Source organism: Lissotriton helveticus, chromosome 7, assembly GCF_964261635.1.
Source record: "Lissotriton helveticus chromosome 7, aLisHel1.1, whole genome shotgun sequence".
Lineage (NCBI taxonomy): Eukaryota > Metazoa > Chordata > Amphibia > Caudata > Salamandridae > Lissotriton > Lissotriton helveticus.
This window is the reverse complement of record NC_136068.1, coordinates 1852297501-1852312066: the sequence shown is the minus strand read 5'-3', so window position 1 is coordinate 1852312066 and position 14566 is coordinate 1852297501. Positions and strand designations below refer to the sequence as shown.

The window sequence follows — 14566 nt, the reverse complement described above, 5'->3', positions numbered from 1 at the left end:
TAACAACTATCAGTTGTGCTTGTGCAAATATTAATGGCTTTTGGCCGAAAGAATTAACGGCATAGCAAAATGCCCACTGTATGATAATTTTTCGTCTATCTGTGAGCCCATGAGGAAGAGCAGTACCAGGCAAGAAATGTGCGTCAACTGTAAGTGATATTTATGGAAATATGCAAATGCTGCTGTAAGATTTAAATGTTATGCTAGAGGATTAAAAGGATGTTTTTGTACTGGAACTTGACAACTTCAATACAGTGCAAATACGATGGAGATGTAGCATTTATAAGCTCTGGGAAGCAAACAGACAGACTTAGCACAACAGTTACAAATGATGAAGACAATCCTATGATGCAAAACCAACACTTGAGTACTGTATTCAAAACAGCCATAACTACAAAAACATAACAAAAGGAACATCCCATAGATAACGATTTCGACATATACCTTTTTCTATTTATCTTCTGGTTTTATAATAGCACAAAGAAATACATTATAAGAGGATAGAAGCACAATAAGCACAATCTCATTCTTGAATATCAAGCCCACTATAAAATGAAATACTTACAACTGAGGGGAATAGGAGAAACCACCTTCCCAGTTCCAGCCATCCTCTCCTCTGGTCAAGCCAATCCAATAGTGCTTATCTCTTTGGTAACGTTGGAGAATAGCCTGCAAAATTAAAGTCGAAGAAAGAGTATTTTATTTAATTTGTGGCCTGGTTCGCGCTTAGTTATTTAGGGCCCGATTCACAGAATGAACTTAAGACTCAATCCTAAACTTACTACTATTTTGGTATTCACAGAATGCACTTACTACTTTTGGCATTCACAGATGGAACTTACTACTTTTGGTATTCACAGAAGTTAGGATTTTGTCTTAAGTTTGTCTTAACACAAACTTAAGACAGACTTAAGACAAACTTAAGACAGACTTAAGACTGACTTAAGACAAAATCCTAACTTAAGTCTGTCTTAAGTCTGTCTTAAGATTGTCATAAGTCTGTCTTAAGTTTGTCTTAAGACAAAATCCTAACTTTTGTGAATACCAAAAGTCGTAAATTCATTCTGTGAATACCAAAAGTATTAAGTGCATTCTGTGAATACCAAGTATTAAGTGCATTCTGTGAATGCCAAAAGTAGTAAGTGCATTCTGTGAATACCAAAATAGTAGTAAGTTTAGGATTGAGTCTTAAGTTCATTCTGTGAATCAGGCCCGTTATTCCCTTTCATTTAGAGTCCATGGTCATTCAGCCAACAGGCAGGGAATTCACATGTTTTGAAAAATATGAAAGCACTTATGAAGAGGAAAGTAATCGCTAGTGCTCCACCACAAGCTATGTCTATTTTTCAGAGCAGTGATTCTTAAACTGAGGTCTCCAACAACTAGTCATGAGGTCCAACATTGTTTAGCAAATTAAAATGTAATATTACCAGATTAATAAAATATACATAAATGAAAAAGCAAAACTAACAATGAAAACACGTTTTGGAAATGTGAAAGAATTTAAAAGGCAAACACTTGAGTTTGTTTCCTTATCTTGATTCATGAGAGCCGTGCACAGACAGCAAACTAAATGTAGTATGGAGAATGGGTAGCTCCAATAACAAGAGCATACTTTAGGAGCATAAAAAGTGATAAGTCTAACATTATCGCTTGTCTTTTTTAACTAAAACTGTAATTTAGAAAAGCTTAATGTTCAAATTAAAATTAAATATTTCTATATTTAGTTGTGAATTAAATAAAATATTTTATTTGTGAACTTGTTTTAGGTTTCTGTATTCTTGTGGGTTGTTCTGAGGTGTAAATCACAGACGTTGCCTGGGCCCCCGACTTCCAGTAATGACTCAGGTGGGTGCTGGGATTTCAATAATAATTCATTGCGGGTCCCCAAATTCCAGTAAAGATTTAGAGGGGGCTAATCCAGCGAAATCAAAAGGTTAAAAAACACTGCTCTGGAGCATGGGTGTCTGCTGAGTGATAAGAATGACTACATGACAATCTAAAATATTGTGGAAAAGTAAATTTTGCCATGTTCTGTGTCCCTACGCCTCATCCATCATATGTTATGTGTGCATGATTAAATATGCATATGTACTCCCCATGTCCGATTAATGACGCAATTATAGTTGTGTCCACCTCTAGTATGCCAGTTTCCAGTCCTCGTGAATAATACGAATATCAGGCCTATGTAAAGCCACGTTGCCACGTTTCTCAGTGTGCACGTTATTTCATTGTAAAGTCCCCGTCTCTAGGCCTCAAAAGGGCCCGGACACCAGATTCAGCTCCTGTCTCCTGAAGCCTCGCTGAGGAGCGATACAGCCCCCACCTGTATCCTCGACCCTTCACTTACTTCCTGCCTCGCAGTGCCCGGCCCAGCCTGGCTCTGCCTCTGAGTCTGCCAAAAGTATGTTATAGTTCCAGTTATCAGTTCAGTCCTCCTTCTCTGCATTCCTAAGCTACTGAACTGCATCAATAGTTTCCGTCATTGTCTAGCTTTCGCGTCTCCACGTTAGAGAAATACTGCATTTAATGGTCATTTAGTATTCTTCATCACGCACTACATGTAGAATAATGCATGGTCCAGTCTTAGAATCAAGTCAGCCTTTCCCCTCCTGACTTCTAGTTTATATCAACATGTTCTCTAAACATCAGATACTAGATACTGTTTAGGTACATGTCGCCCTGACTCTCCAGACTTCAGTCTCTGCTCCTAGCACAGAGTTCATAGCCCCCAGTTTCTCCTAGTGAATACGTCATTGCTAGTTTGCGCGCACCATCAGGTTAGAGGTCCCGGCTCCTCAGGTAGCCCCCTCCATGGTTTCCGCCCCATTCATGACATATCCTGTTACGTTTGCATCACATGCCTATGTATACGCCCTGTTACACCTCTTTTCCCCCTTATCTTTCGCGACTGCTACGCGTCACGCCTTCTGCTCCACCCACTGCTACGCCTACTGCAATGTAATGCTATGTGTTTGCGTTATGTATATATACTCATGTATTGTTATTAAAAGTCAGCGCGCTCATCCCAGACCCAGCCCCAGCAGCTGCTGGGCCCTGTCGTCCTATTCCTATGCAGGTTGTCCTGTTCCTGTCCTTATGCTGTATTAAACCTGCAAAACTCCTACTACCTCGAATCTTGACTCTTATTTATTGAGCTATCTGTTATGATATATGTCTAGTCAAAAATAGGGTATTATTTATTTATTTACCACATAATGGCGCCCGAATAGGGACTTGCCCTTTCCCCACGCGTCGGTGAAGCCACGCCGACCCCCTGACCCTCTGCAGTCGTGACGGAACTCTTCTGTGCACCGGCAGATATTTCTGCTTCAAGTATCCCTCAGGCCCACGGAGGAGACGGAGGAGGCGGTCCAGCATCCAAATGAGACGGTGGAGGAACGCGGCGAGTCCCGACCAGAGCCCAAGCCAAGAGTTCAAGGTCCGAGGTATCCGGAGGTCCACCCGTAACTGAAGTCCGAAGTTCGTCGTCCGTCGTCGTAGCAGTCCAGTCCAGTCCGAGGCCTTCCGTTCTTGCTGCCCGGTGAGTACCATTACTGGGGTAGTATCTAGACAGGGTCAATCTAAATTGACTCTGGTCCGTGGGTTGGTGGTACACAGACTCACAAACGAAGTGTTCACCTAGGTGGATACGGGTCTTGATGCGTCCCTTTATGGGACCGGTATGTTCCGTACTGTTTCAGCAGTGCATCCAGTAACTCTAGTCTGTTCCGTTCTCGAGAAATTCTTGTGTTTCTGTTCTCAGTATTCCAGGTAATATTCTGTCCGAACTGTTATGTTATGATGTTGTTCAATGTATTTCCAATGTCGTGGTATGCCTGAATTGTTCTCCCAATTGTTATTGTTCCTCGTGTATTGTATTTTGTTCCGATTCAAGTTTACAATGTCTCTCTTTTCGAGATTACGTCAGCTAAAAACTAGAAAGGGTTTGTTAGAAGAAGCAGTTCCTGTTCCGCCGAGGGACAGTCCAGGTCATTTTATGTATCAGAAGCATGGCATAAGCGCCATATTGTATCTAGATTTATGGGTAGAGTATACCAAACAGTTAGAAGAGAAGTATAGATGGCCCGTATCGGGTACATGGGATGCCGAGTGCATCATGCGAGTAGAAGAGGCATTATGGAAAAAGAAAGCCAGACAGTCACAGAAAGATGCCATCGAGTTATGGCGTAAAGAAGCTCATAAAAGAACTGAAAAGGAAATCAGAAAGTCAGAATTAAGTAGAGAATCCTTAGAACGAGCACAAGAAAAAGAACTAATCGAGATAGGTGAACAAGTCAAAGCCGAACAGTCAGACAGACAGAGGCATGCCCTTATTAGGGGTATGTATCCTCTCCTTGCCGAGGGCTTGCCAAAAGCGACCCCAGAGGCATCCAGTAATTTCCCGCCACCATTAGTTCCGACCAAGCTACGTCACAAACAGACCGCAGCTGATATTTTTATTTCGTCCTATTTGGACGACACAGTCCCAGAATATGCAAATCCTGTTCGCGCTCCACCAGTCCCTGTAAATCAGGCACTTCCCGCTCCTCCAGACACCGGAGTACCTGTTACGGTACCCCCGGTCCAGCCCGCCATACAAGTCCAGCCTACATTTCCATTTCCCACTCTGCCAGGACGAAGAGCCTCAGTAGACGACTCCAGTTTAGGGGCCGCAGGGGGAGGTCCTCCTCAAACCCCGCCGCCACACAAGCGTTTAACGACAGCCGAATTACATGCACAAGCGTCACAGCGTACGCCCAGACATCAGACTGTAGCAGAAATAAGAAAATCCCTTGCCGAATGCGGCTATGATCCAGTCCCAGGCGAGGATAATATGGTTTTATATTCATTCCGCGTAAGAAAGGTGGCCGAGTATCTAGTCACCTTACCGAATATGAAAGAAGATCTAGACAGAATATATCGTTTCATCCGTACAGGAGATGATCCAGAAAGTATTAGCGAGGCCATGTCTCAAAGGAAAGCCGAGATCCAGCTCATGATATTAAAGTTTCTGATCAATTGTCTAATAAGAGAACAAGACTACCCGTCTAAAGATCAAGCCGAAATGAAAACCCTGACAAGGTGGAGTGATAATATAGCCGAGGGTAAGCACAAGACCGTCGGTGCTATGGAGAGTATGTACAAGAAAATCCGTAGAGAAATAATAAAGATACACGAACAACGTAAAGCAGCACAAGTAAGCGAGAAGGAAAGTAACTCTGATACTGAAGAGGTAGAGGACGAGAATCCCGCCAGAATAGCGTATGTAGGAAAATCTAGATTTCCAGATCGCCATTTACGCCTAGAACACAAGTCAATTTTCCATCATTCAGCACCAGAACAAGGTTCCCTAGAACAAGTATTCCAAGTTACCGATCACATTCTGAAATCACGAATCGGTTACAGTGGGTTAAGTACCATGCATGAACAGGAACTAGCCCGATCAGCAGTCCGATGGATTACTGATTCTACCACTTTTCCAGACGAAATAGTGGCACAAATGTTTCTGAAAATGCCCCCAGCCGAGCAACGACTGGCGGGTATGTATATGATTCAGCACCTCATTACATTGTATGAGGGTCAACACTCTGATCCAGGTCCGTTACATGATATCCTGAACGAGTTACTCCAGTATAGATGGAAAGGTCTAGGTACCGATTTAATTAGTGTCATTCTAGAACAGCGTCACAAATATAGAACGTTTCTGAACCCGCATTTTGTTCATGTCTCACCCCCAGAAAGTAAACCGTTTTACATGGAGAGACAGAATCCGTTACGAGAAGTCCACCCAGTTAAAGGAACGGGTGGCGAAATGCAGCGAGTGTTTGTATACACTCCAATAACAAAGATGGAACTCCTCGAGATGAAGAAATTAATTCCCTGTCATGACAAAGATCCAGGAGGGTTCCATAGAGAATTAAAAGACATGCTCCGTATGGGAGAATACACTTACCCAGATATCATTAAAATGTTAAAGGTCCTGTTGCCCGCAGGGGTGTATGAAAAGCTCAAGGAAAAAGAATGGGAGGTGGGAGAGAAAAAGATAGATTGGGCAGTTCTAGAAGCTGAAGATAAGTCACGTGTACCAGGTACTGGTCTTGGAGATAAATGTAAAGAATTACCAGAATTATTGATTCAAGTTTTACCCAGATTATTGACAACTAGAAAAGAAGACTGGGATGCAATCTCGGCCTGTAAACAGAAACAAGAGGAAGATATTAGTGATTTTTATTCTAGGTTTGAAAAATGTTTTAGCATCAATAGTGGTCTCAAGACAAGTAGTGAGTCATACCCTCACCTTTTTGTTACTAAATTAGTCGAGAATTCAAGCCCACAAATTAAAAATCGAGTTCTGAAAGTCGAAAGTACCTGGCAAGCTAATACCCCGTCCCAGATGTTGCAGATGCTCCAGTACCACCAGAATAGAATCAGGGAAGAGCAAGAACACGAGAGAAAACGTATGAAAGACACGAAAATGAAAGTACTAGTTGCACAATCTGTTCCTCAAGACAGTCAGAAGAGGGGTCCGAATCAAGCCAGTCATCCTACAGCTCCCGTTAAAGGGAATTGCAATTATTGTAAACAGCCAGGTCATTTTATAAATGAGTGTGCAGTTCTGAAACACAACATAGCTACTGGTAAAACTAAAGAAAGACCACGTCCGCCTAGACAAGAACAAGTTTCACAGATTCCTCAGCCACAGAATGCACCACAGACAGTTACAGCACCGCAGCCTATTGCTGCAACACAGCATGTTACATCGCAGATGTACCAGTATGCACAGTCTGAGTATCCAGAGTACCAGCAGTATTCATGAAACAGCCTAGAGAGGGAGGTAGGCTTGCCTCTCATCGAGATACCTGTAGATCAAGAAGGTCCCTATGTTCACAGTCAAGTATTAGGGAAAGACAGAAAGTTTTTGATTGATACAGGGGCAAGTAGGACCACAATTAGTCACGCCGAAGTTCCAGGGGCTCCGCTCTCAGGCTCAAGAAATGTTTCCCTTGGATTTTCAGGAAAACCTATCGTAAATGAGATTTCCAAGCCAGTTACTCTAGAAGTAGGTCCATTGTCCCGCACTACTGATCTGTTACTTACTAAGTCATGTCCAGAAAACCTATTAGGCATTAGGACACTGAAAGAGTTAGGTGCAGTTATATGCTGTTCCCCAGAGGGAATACGATTGTTCCTACGAGACTTCAAGGGTCACTATGTATTACGAGATTTTGATTCAAGACTGTCTAATGTTCCGCAGCACTTATGGGCGCAAGGTCCAACTGATGTAGGTTACATGCAAATCACACCCTATCGTGTGACTCTCAAGCCAGGTGTAGTGTTACCACGAATCAGACAGTACAGATTGCCACCTGAGGCTGTAGCAGGCTTATCCAAAATTATTGACGAGCTTATTGCTCAAGGAGTGGTTGTAGAAACTGACTCCAATGTATGTAATTCTCCGATCATTCCAGTCATGAAACGTACTGATCCAAATGCACCCCCAGTATATCGATTAGTGATTGACCTACGAGAGCTTAATAAATGTATTATTCCGCAGTACCCAGTTGTCCCAGACATCTCTTCCCTATTAACGGCCATTGATTCCGAAGCCACGTTCTTCACTGTCATAGATCTCAAGAATGCATTTTTCAGTGTCCCTATTCATCCAGACAGCCAGTTCCTTTTCGGATTTTGTTTAAATGGAAGGAGCTATATGTTTACACGAGCTCCTCAAGGTTTCACAGAAAGTCCTAGTATTTACAGTCAAGCACTTAAGAGACAACTAGACAACATTCACATGCCAACTGACACTGCCCTGCTCCAGTATGTCGATGATCTACTGATCACAGCCCGTTCTGAACGTGCTTGCGAGCGAGCATCCCTTACAGTCTTGTATTTCCTAGCCGAGATGGGGCACAAGGTGTCCCCTTCTAAGCTTCAATTCTGTGTCCAGCAAGTGGTCTACTTAGGACACTTACTGTCCAAGAGGGGTAGGCAGTTGACACCAGACCGTATCCAGTTAATAGCGAGTCTTCCTCAGCCCAAGACCCAGAAGGAGGTACGTGCTTTTATCGGCCTTACTTCTTACTGCAGACAATGGATTCCCCAGTATGCATTTCTAGCCAAACCACTGATACAGTTAACGACACAGGAGGCAGCCGTATCGACTGTCCTCCCTTGGACATCTGAACATACACTTAGTTTCAATGAGTTAAAGAAAGCCCTATGCCAAGCTCCAGTTCTAGCGACACCGAACTACAGTAAGTCTTTTACACTTTTCGTCACTGAACGTGAAGGTACAGCATTATCTGTTCTCACACAAGATCAAGCAGGACAATACAAGCCCTGTGCTTATTTTTCTAGCACACTAGATCCAGTCGCCCAGGCTCTGCCTGCGTGCCTCAAGTCAGTTGCAGCCACAGCACTAGCTATCAGACAAAGTGATTCCATAGTCTTAGGACATACCTTGACAGTACAAGTCCCACACTCCGTGGAAGTTCTTTTAAACCGAACACAAACTCAGCACTTGACAATTGCACGTTTAACAGGCTATGAATTGACACTGTTCCAGCCACACATAGAAATCAGACGCTGCAACATTTTAAATCCTGCTACACTGTTACCATCAGTTAATTCAAATCCTGACCCACATGACTGTGTGGAAGTAGTTAACATTACGACAAAGCCAAGACAAGATCTGACAGATATTCCGTTACCAGACCCCGACCTGACACTTTATGTGGATGGTTCATGTATGAGAACTAGTACAGGAGAACTAGTCGCTGCGTATGCAGTGACTACTGACACTGAAGTTATTGAAACACACCGTATTGACACCCTGTCCGCTCAAGCAGCAGAGCTAGTTGCTCTGACACAAGCCTGTATACATGCCAAGAACCAGAAAGTTAATGTTTACACAGATTCACGTTACGCATTTGGAGTTGTACACGACTTCGGAGTACTCTGGCAGGAGAGAGGTTTCATGACTTCTCATGGAACCAAGATTCAGCATGGTCTCCTTATTCAAGCTCTGTTAGATGCCATACACTTACCGACATCTATTGCTATCATGAAGTGCAAAGCACATACGAAAGTCACTGACATTATTTCCCAGGGTAACGATCTAGCAGATCGCACAGCCAAGCTTACAGCACAGACTCCAGACATTCAAGTTAATCCGACACAGACACATGCTCCAGATCCGACTACATGTATGACAGTTAAGGACCCTACACAAGATGTCATAGATATCCAGTTACATGCTACTCCTGAAGAAATCAAGAAATGGTCCGAACGAGGAGGGGTCCAGACAGATCAGGGATGGGTAACGAAGGGTAAAGCCACATGGTTTCTCCCCGACTCTATGGTTCAAGTCATTATTAATACCGCACATAGTCCAGCACATTTAGGAGAAAAAGCTATGTTAGACAGTATCCAGAACATTTGGTTCAACAAGCATTTACGAGCTGCAGCCAAGCAGAAAGTCCGTACCTGTATGATATGTAGTCAGTTTAATCCAGGTAAAAGTGTCCCGGTGGAACAAGGTGGATTCCAGCCTCCTGACCACCCTTTTGAAGTCCTCCAGATGGATTATATTCAGATGGAGCGATGTCGAGGTTTCAAGTATGTCCTTGTAGTTGTATGCGCTTTGTCCAGGTGGACAGAAGCATATCCAGTCCCAGATTACACAGCCGCGACCACTGCCAAGCAGTTGGTTCGTGAGTTCTTCCCCCGTTATGGACTCCCTAGAGTCGTATATTCTGATAACGGTCAGCCATTCTCATCTGAACTCATGAAGCATGTTTCCCTTTTGCTAGGGTACCAGTGGAAGTTCCATTGTGTACGCCACCCTGAAGCAGCCGGTCTCGTAGAGAGACATACCCAGACCCTGAAAATCCGTATTGCAAAAGTGTGTAAAGAAAAAGGTGTGGACTGGCTAGTAGCTCTGCCAGTCGCTTTATTTTATATGCGCATGGTCGCACATTCCAGATCAGGTCTGTCCCCGTATGAGGTCGTTTTCGGCCGCCCCCCTAACATGTGGGGTACACCTAGACCCCGAAGTATTACCGATGTTTCAAGTAATATGCTGACAGATTACCTAGCTTCCTTGATGTCTGCCCTCAACTCATGTCGTTCACAGGTTGCTGCCGCATTTCCAGACAATACCGAGGTGGCACCGCATGAAATCGTTCCAGGATCCATGGTGATGGTCCGTAACTTTGACAGATCAAGTCCGCTGGAGCCTCGATGGAAAGAGCCCCGACAGGTCCTCCTCACCACCCGTACAGCCGTGAAGTTGGAAGGACGCAAAGGCTGGGTGCACCTTTCTCATGTTAAACTTTTTAATGGACCGAAACCCGTCTTAAAGAACATTTCCCAGGATTCAAAGGATTGCCAGAATATTGTTCTCAAGGACTGTCCCGCAAATGACATTGCTACAACCCCTCCCCTGTTAGAGAAAACTCCGCAGCAGGAGTATAAGTTAAAACTACGGTCTAGTAAATTAAGTCAGTCAGTTTGATTGTCTAAGTCCTCCCCTAGGTGAAACGGTTAGACTGTTTCTGACATGTATAAAATAGACCCCCATAGTGAGAGAGTTAGTCAAAACTCAATCCGATGTATCGTTTTTCTATGTTTCATATTGTTTCTCAGCATTATGATTTCCTGCACGAGTTATGCATTCTACTTGTATTTCCCAGTTTTTCATGTAAATAAGTCTGCTAATGCTACAGTAGAGCACACGTTTAGTGACCTGCCCCCTCATGAACTCTCTTACCGCCTCGCCATGCGAAATAACTCATTTATCCGCATGTTACATTACTCACACCAGACCAGCAATGCCACTAATTGTTGGGTGTGTGGTCGACTCCCCCCTTTCCAGACACCGAAGGGAGTTCTGCCACTTTTTCCTTATCCATTTTCACATAATGGTTCGTGTGGAGCATGGTCCACGTTAACGTCTTCCTCAACAGATATGTCTTTTCTTAACAGTACATGTTTTCCAGACAAGCAAGGTCTCTCCCACAGAACAGGTTTAGATCTAGAAAATGAAGTATATAATCTAGGAAACTATTCTTCGAATTTTATGGTCCTGAATGTTCAGTCTGATACTACTCCAGACTTACCTGCTATTTCAGTACTACCAGTCAAAGGCGAATTATGTGTCCGAAATTATGGTTCTGTACATGTAGGACATAGTGATTGTACTACTATTGTCAAGTATAGTGACAGTGGGAAATCTATCTTTAAAGCTTCACGTCATTCTTATTTTATTTGTGGTCAAACCGCATATGTTCGTTTGCCCCTCGATTGGGAGGGAACCTGTTACATTGCCTTCCTACTGCCACCAGTTTTCCTAGCCCCACCTGATTATCATAGAAATACACATCTAGTACACATTAGACATAGAAGGGAGTCCCCAATTGTCGATTATACTGAAACTGCTCTAGAACAGTATACAGATTTCAACAGAGGGTTCTTTTTCTTTATAGGACCTATCCAGAATAGTAAACTAATCCGTAGGTTAACCAGAACCCTAGAAGCTGTAGTAAATGAGACTGCCTCTGCTCTAGGTAACTTAACCGAAGAGCAATCTGCTATGAGATTTGTCGTTTTACAGAATCGTCTCGTCCTTGACGTCATACTGGCCGATAGGGGCGGGGCCTGTAGAGTCATCGGATCTAGTTGCTGCATTTTCATTCCAAATAACGCGCCGTCTGTTTATTCAGCTATAACCAGACTCCATAAAATTGCCCATCTGATACACCAAGACCCAGGCACCTGGACATGGTCCGGTTGGTTCTGGAATATAATTTCCGCATGGGGATGGAAAATATTGTCCTTCCTAGGTATTGCAGTAGCGATCATATTCAGCTGCTGCCTCTGTATACAATGTGGCCCTGCGATTTGCGGCATGTGTGCTACATCCTGTATTCCTAGTATAACTCCTAGTCCCAAGTCCCGTTCTAAATCCCGTTCCAGGATAATTCGAGATGAGCAAATGATACTGTATGAAATGATAGATGGTATCATGAATATTGATGTTTCCTGATGGAAACGTAGTGACAAGGAGGGAATGTGGAAAAGTAAATTTTGCCATGTTCTGTGTCCCTACGCCTCATCCATCATATGTTATGTGTGCATGATTAAATATGCATATGTACTCCCCATGTCCGATTAATGACGCAATTATAGTTGTGTCCACCTCTAGTATGCCAGTTTCCAGTCCTCGTGAATAATACGAATATCAGGCCTATGTAAAGCCACGTTGCCACGTTTCTCAGTGTGCACGTTATTTCATTGTAAAGTCCCCGTCTCTAGGCCTCAAAAGGGCCCGGACACCAGATTCAGCTCCTGTCTCCTGAAGCCTCGCTGAGGAGCGATACAGCCCCCACCTGTATCCTCGACCCTTCACTTACTTCCTGCCTCGCAGTGCCCGGCCCAGCCTGGCTCTGCCTCTGAGTCTGCCAAAAGTATGTTATAGTTCCAGTTATCAGTTCAGTCCTCCTTCTCTGCATTCCTAAGCTACTGAACTGCATCAATAGTTTCCGTCATTGTCTAGCTTTCGCGTCTCCACGTTAGAGAAATACTGCATTTAATGGTCATTTAGTATTCTTCATCACGCACTACATGTAGAATAATGCATGGTCCAGTCTTAGAATCAAGTCAGCCTTTCCCCTCCTGACTTCTAGTTTATATCAACATGTTCTCTAAACATCAGATACTAGATACTGTTTAGGTACATGTCGCCCTGACTCTCCAGACTTCAGTCTCTGCTCCTAGCACAGAGTTCATAGCCCCCAGTTTCTCCTAGTGAATACGTCATTGCTAGTTTGCGCGCACCATCAGGTTAGAGGTCCCGGCTCCTCAGGTAGCCCCCTCCATGGTTTCCGCCCCATTCATGACATATCCTGTTACGTTTGCATCACATGCCTATGTATACGCCCTGTTACACCTCTTTTCCCCCTTATCTTTCGCGACTGCTACGCGTCACGCCTTCTGCTCCACCCACTGCTACGCCTACTGCAATGTAATGCTATGTGTTTGCGTTATGTATATATACTCATGTATTGTTATTAAAAGTCAGCGCGCTCATCCCAGACCCAGCCCCAGCAGCTGCTGGGCCCTGTCGTCCTATTCCTATGCAGGTTGTCCTGTTCCTGTCCTTATGCTGTATTAAACCTGCAAAACTCCTACTACCTCGAATCTTGACTCTTATTTATTGAGCTATCTGTTATGATATATGTCTAGTCAAAAATAGGGTATTATTTATTTATTTACCACAATATCCAGCAAGCAACAGAGGCTTTTGTAGCTTATTTCCTGATTAATGCTCACACTGTATAAAAATACATGCCCACATTTATACTAATTTACACATGGGCTGGTGGGAGGAGCTGGTGCTCGGTGGTCAAGCTTTGGAACATTGGTTGCAACATGCCATTTTATGATTGAGATATATTGACAACCTCTTTGTGCTGTGGTAGGGCATAGAACGGGAGGCCAAACAATTTGTGAAGGAAATCAATGGAAATTACCTCAAACTAAATTTTACAGCCAAAATGGGCCTTACGTCTGTAGACTTTTTTAGATGCTAAAATTCAAATTCATAAGGAAGGTCTGGAAGCCTCAATATTTTGAAAACCTACTGCAGGGAACACCATATTACACGCTGGTAGTTTTCATCCTGCTCCTTTAATTATGAGTATTCGATAACAACAAAGTAGGCGACAGCCGAAACACGTTTGTTTTTGCACAAGTTCCGATAATAAAATAAGGACTCAAACCCGTGAGTGCCTCTCATTTGGATTGATTGCCTAAGGGTCTATGGAGCTACTATGAATAACATGGGCACACCCCAATGACAAAGTGCACCCGTCCACGAGTGCAACGGCTAAGGTGGAAACGAGCAGTTATATATATATATATATATATATATGATAGAGCGCGTAGGTCACCTGACTATATATTTTACCATACTCACCTGGGCCCATGAAAAAAACATTCACACTTTTAATCAGGTAACCCTCGCTCTAATCAGGATTTATAATTTAACTTTTTAGGACCTATACCAGTTGAGTTACCAATCATAGTCATCGGTACCTAGAATCCTAAGGGATCAAGGAGCAAGAAAATAGGTAGTAAATATAACCACAAACTCGGGAAAGGTTTAAACACTTTATCTATGAACGTTCTTAAATGTTGTAGACCATACACAATTATTCAAAGCTTTTTTCAATTATGAAAATGATGATGAAAACAATGATATGTAAAAACGTAATTTTAGCATTGAAAGATAGGAAGGGGAGAGAAAAGGAAGACGTACAATAACATACCCACATATATTTATAGTTACCTAGAATGGTGTGAAGACCCACCCTGGCCACGGGCTGGGTAAAAGGACAGAACGCAGACAGTGCAGGTGCCAGTAGGATAGAACAGGTGCAGACCAGAATCAGGACAGATACGGACCAAATTGGATCAGTACAGGACCACCACACACTAAGACCGGCACCCGCAGCTAAAGTGCAACACCAGCGTTACACCCCTCTCTGCAGCTAACAGT

The 14566-nt window shown here is 43.4% G+C and overlaps 1 protein-coding gene across 4 annotated transcripts in view; it reads right to left on the bottom strand.

The window, feature by feature from the left end:
- The window catches only part of LOC144770833 (C-type lectin domain family 2 member B-like), a 356826-nt gene that overhangs the window by 62740 nt on the left and 279520 nt on the right, over positions 1–14566 (bottom strand). For 3 of the 4 annotated variants that reach the window (XM_078655611.1, XM_078655612.1, XM_078655610.1), the window contains one exon: positions 566–669. The exons of the other annotated variant lie outside the window; for it this stretch is intronic. In XM_078655611.1, coding sequence (XP_078511737.1) covers positions 566–669 — 104 coding nt within the window. The remainder of the gene's footprint in view (positions 1–565; positions 670–14566) is intronic. 4 annotated transcript variants of the gene reach the window in all.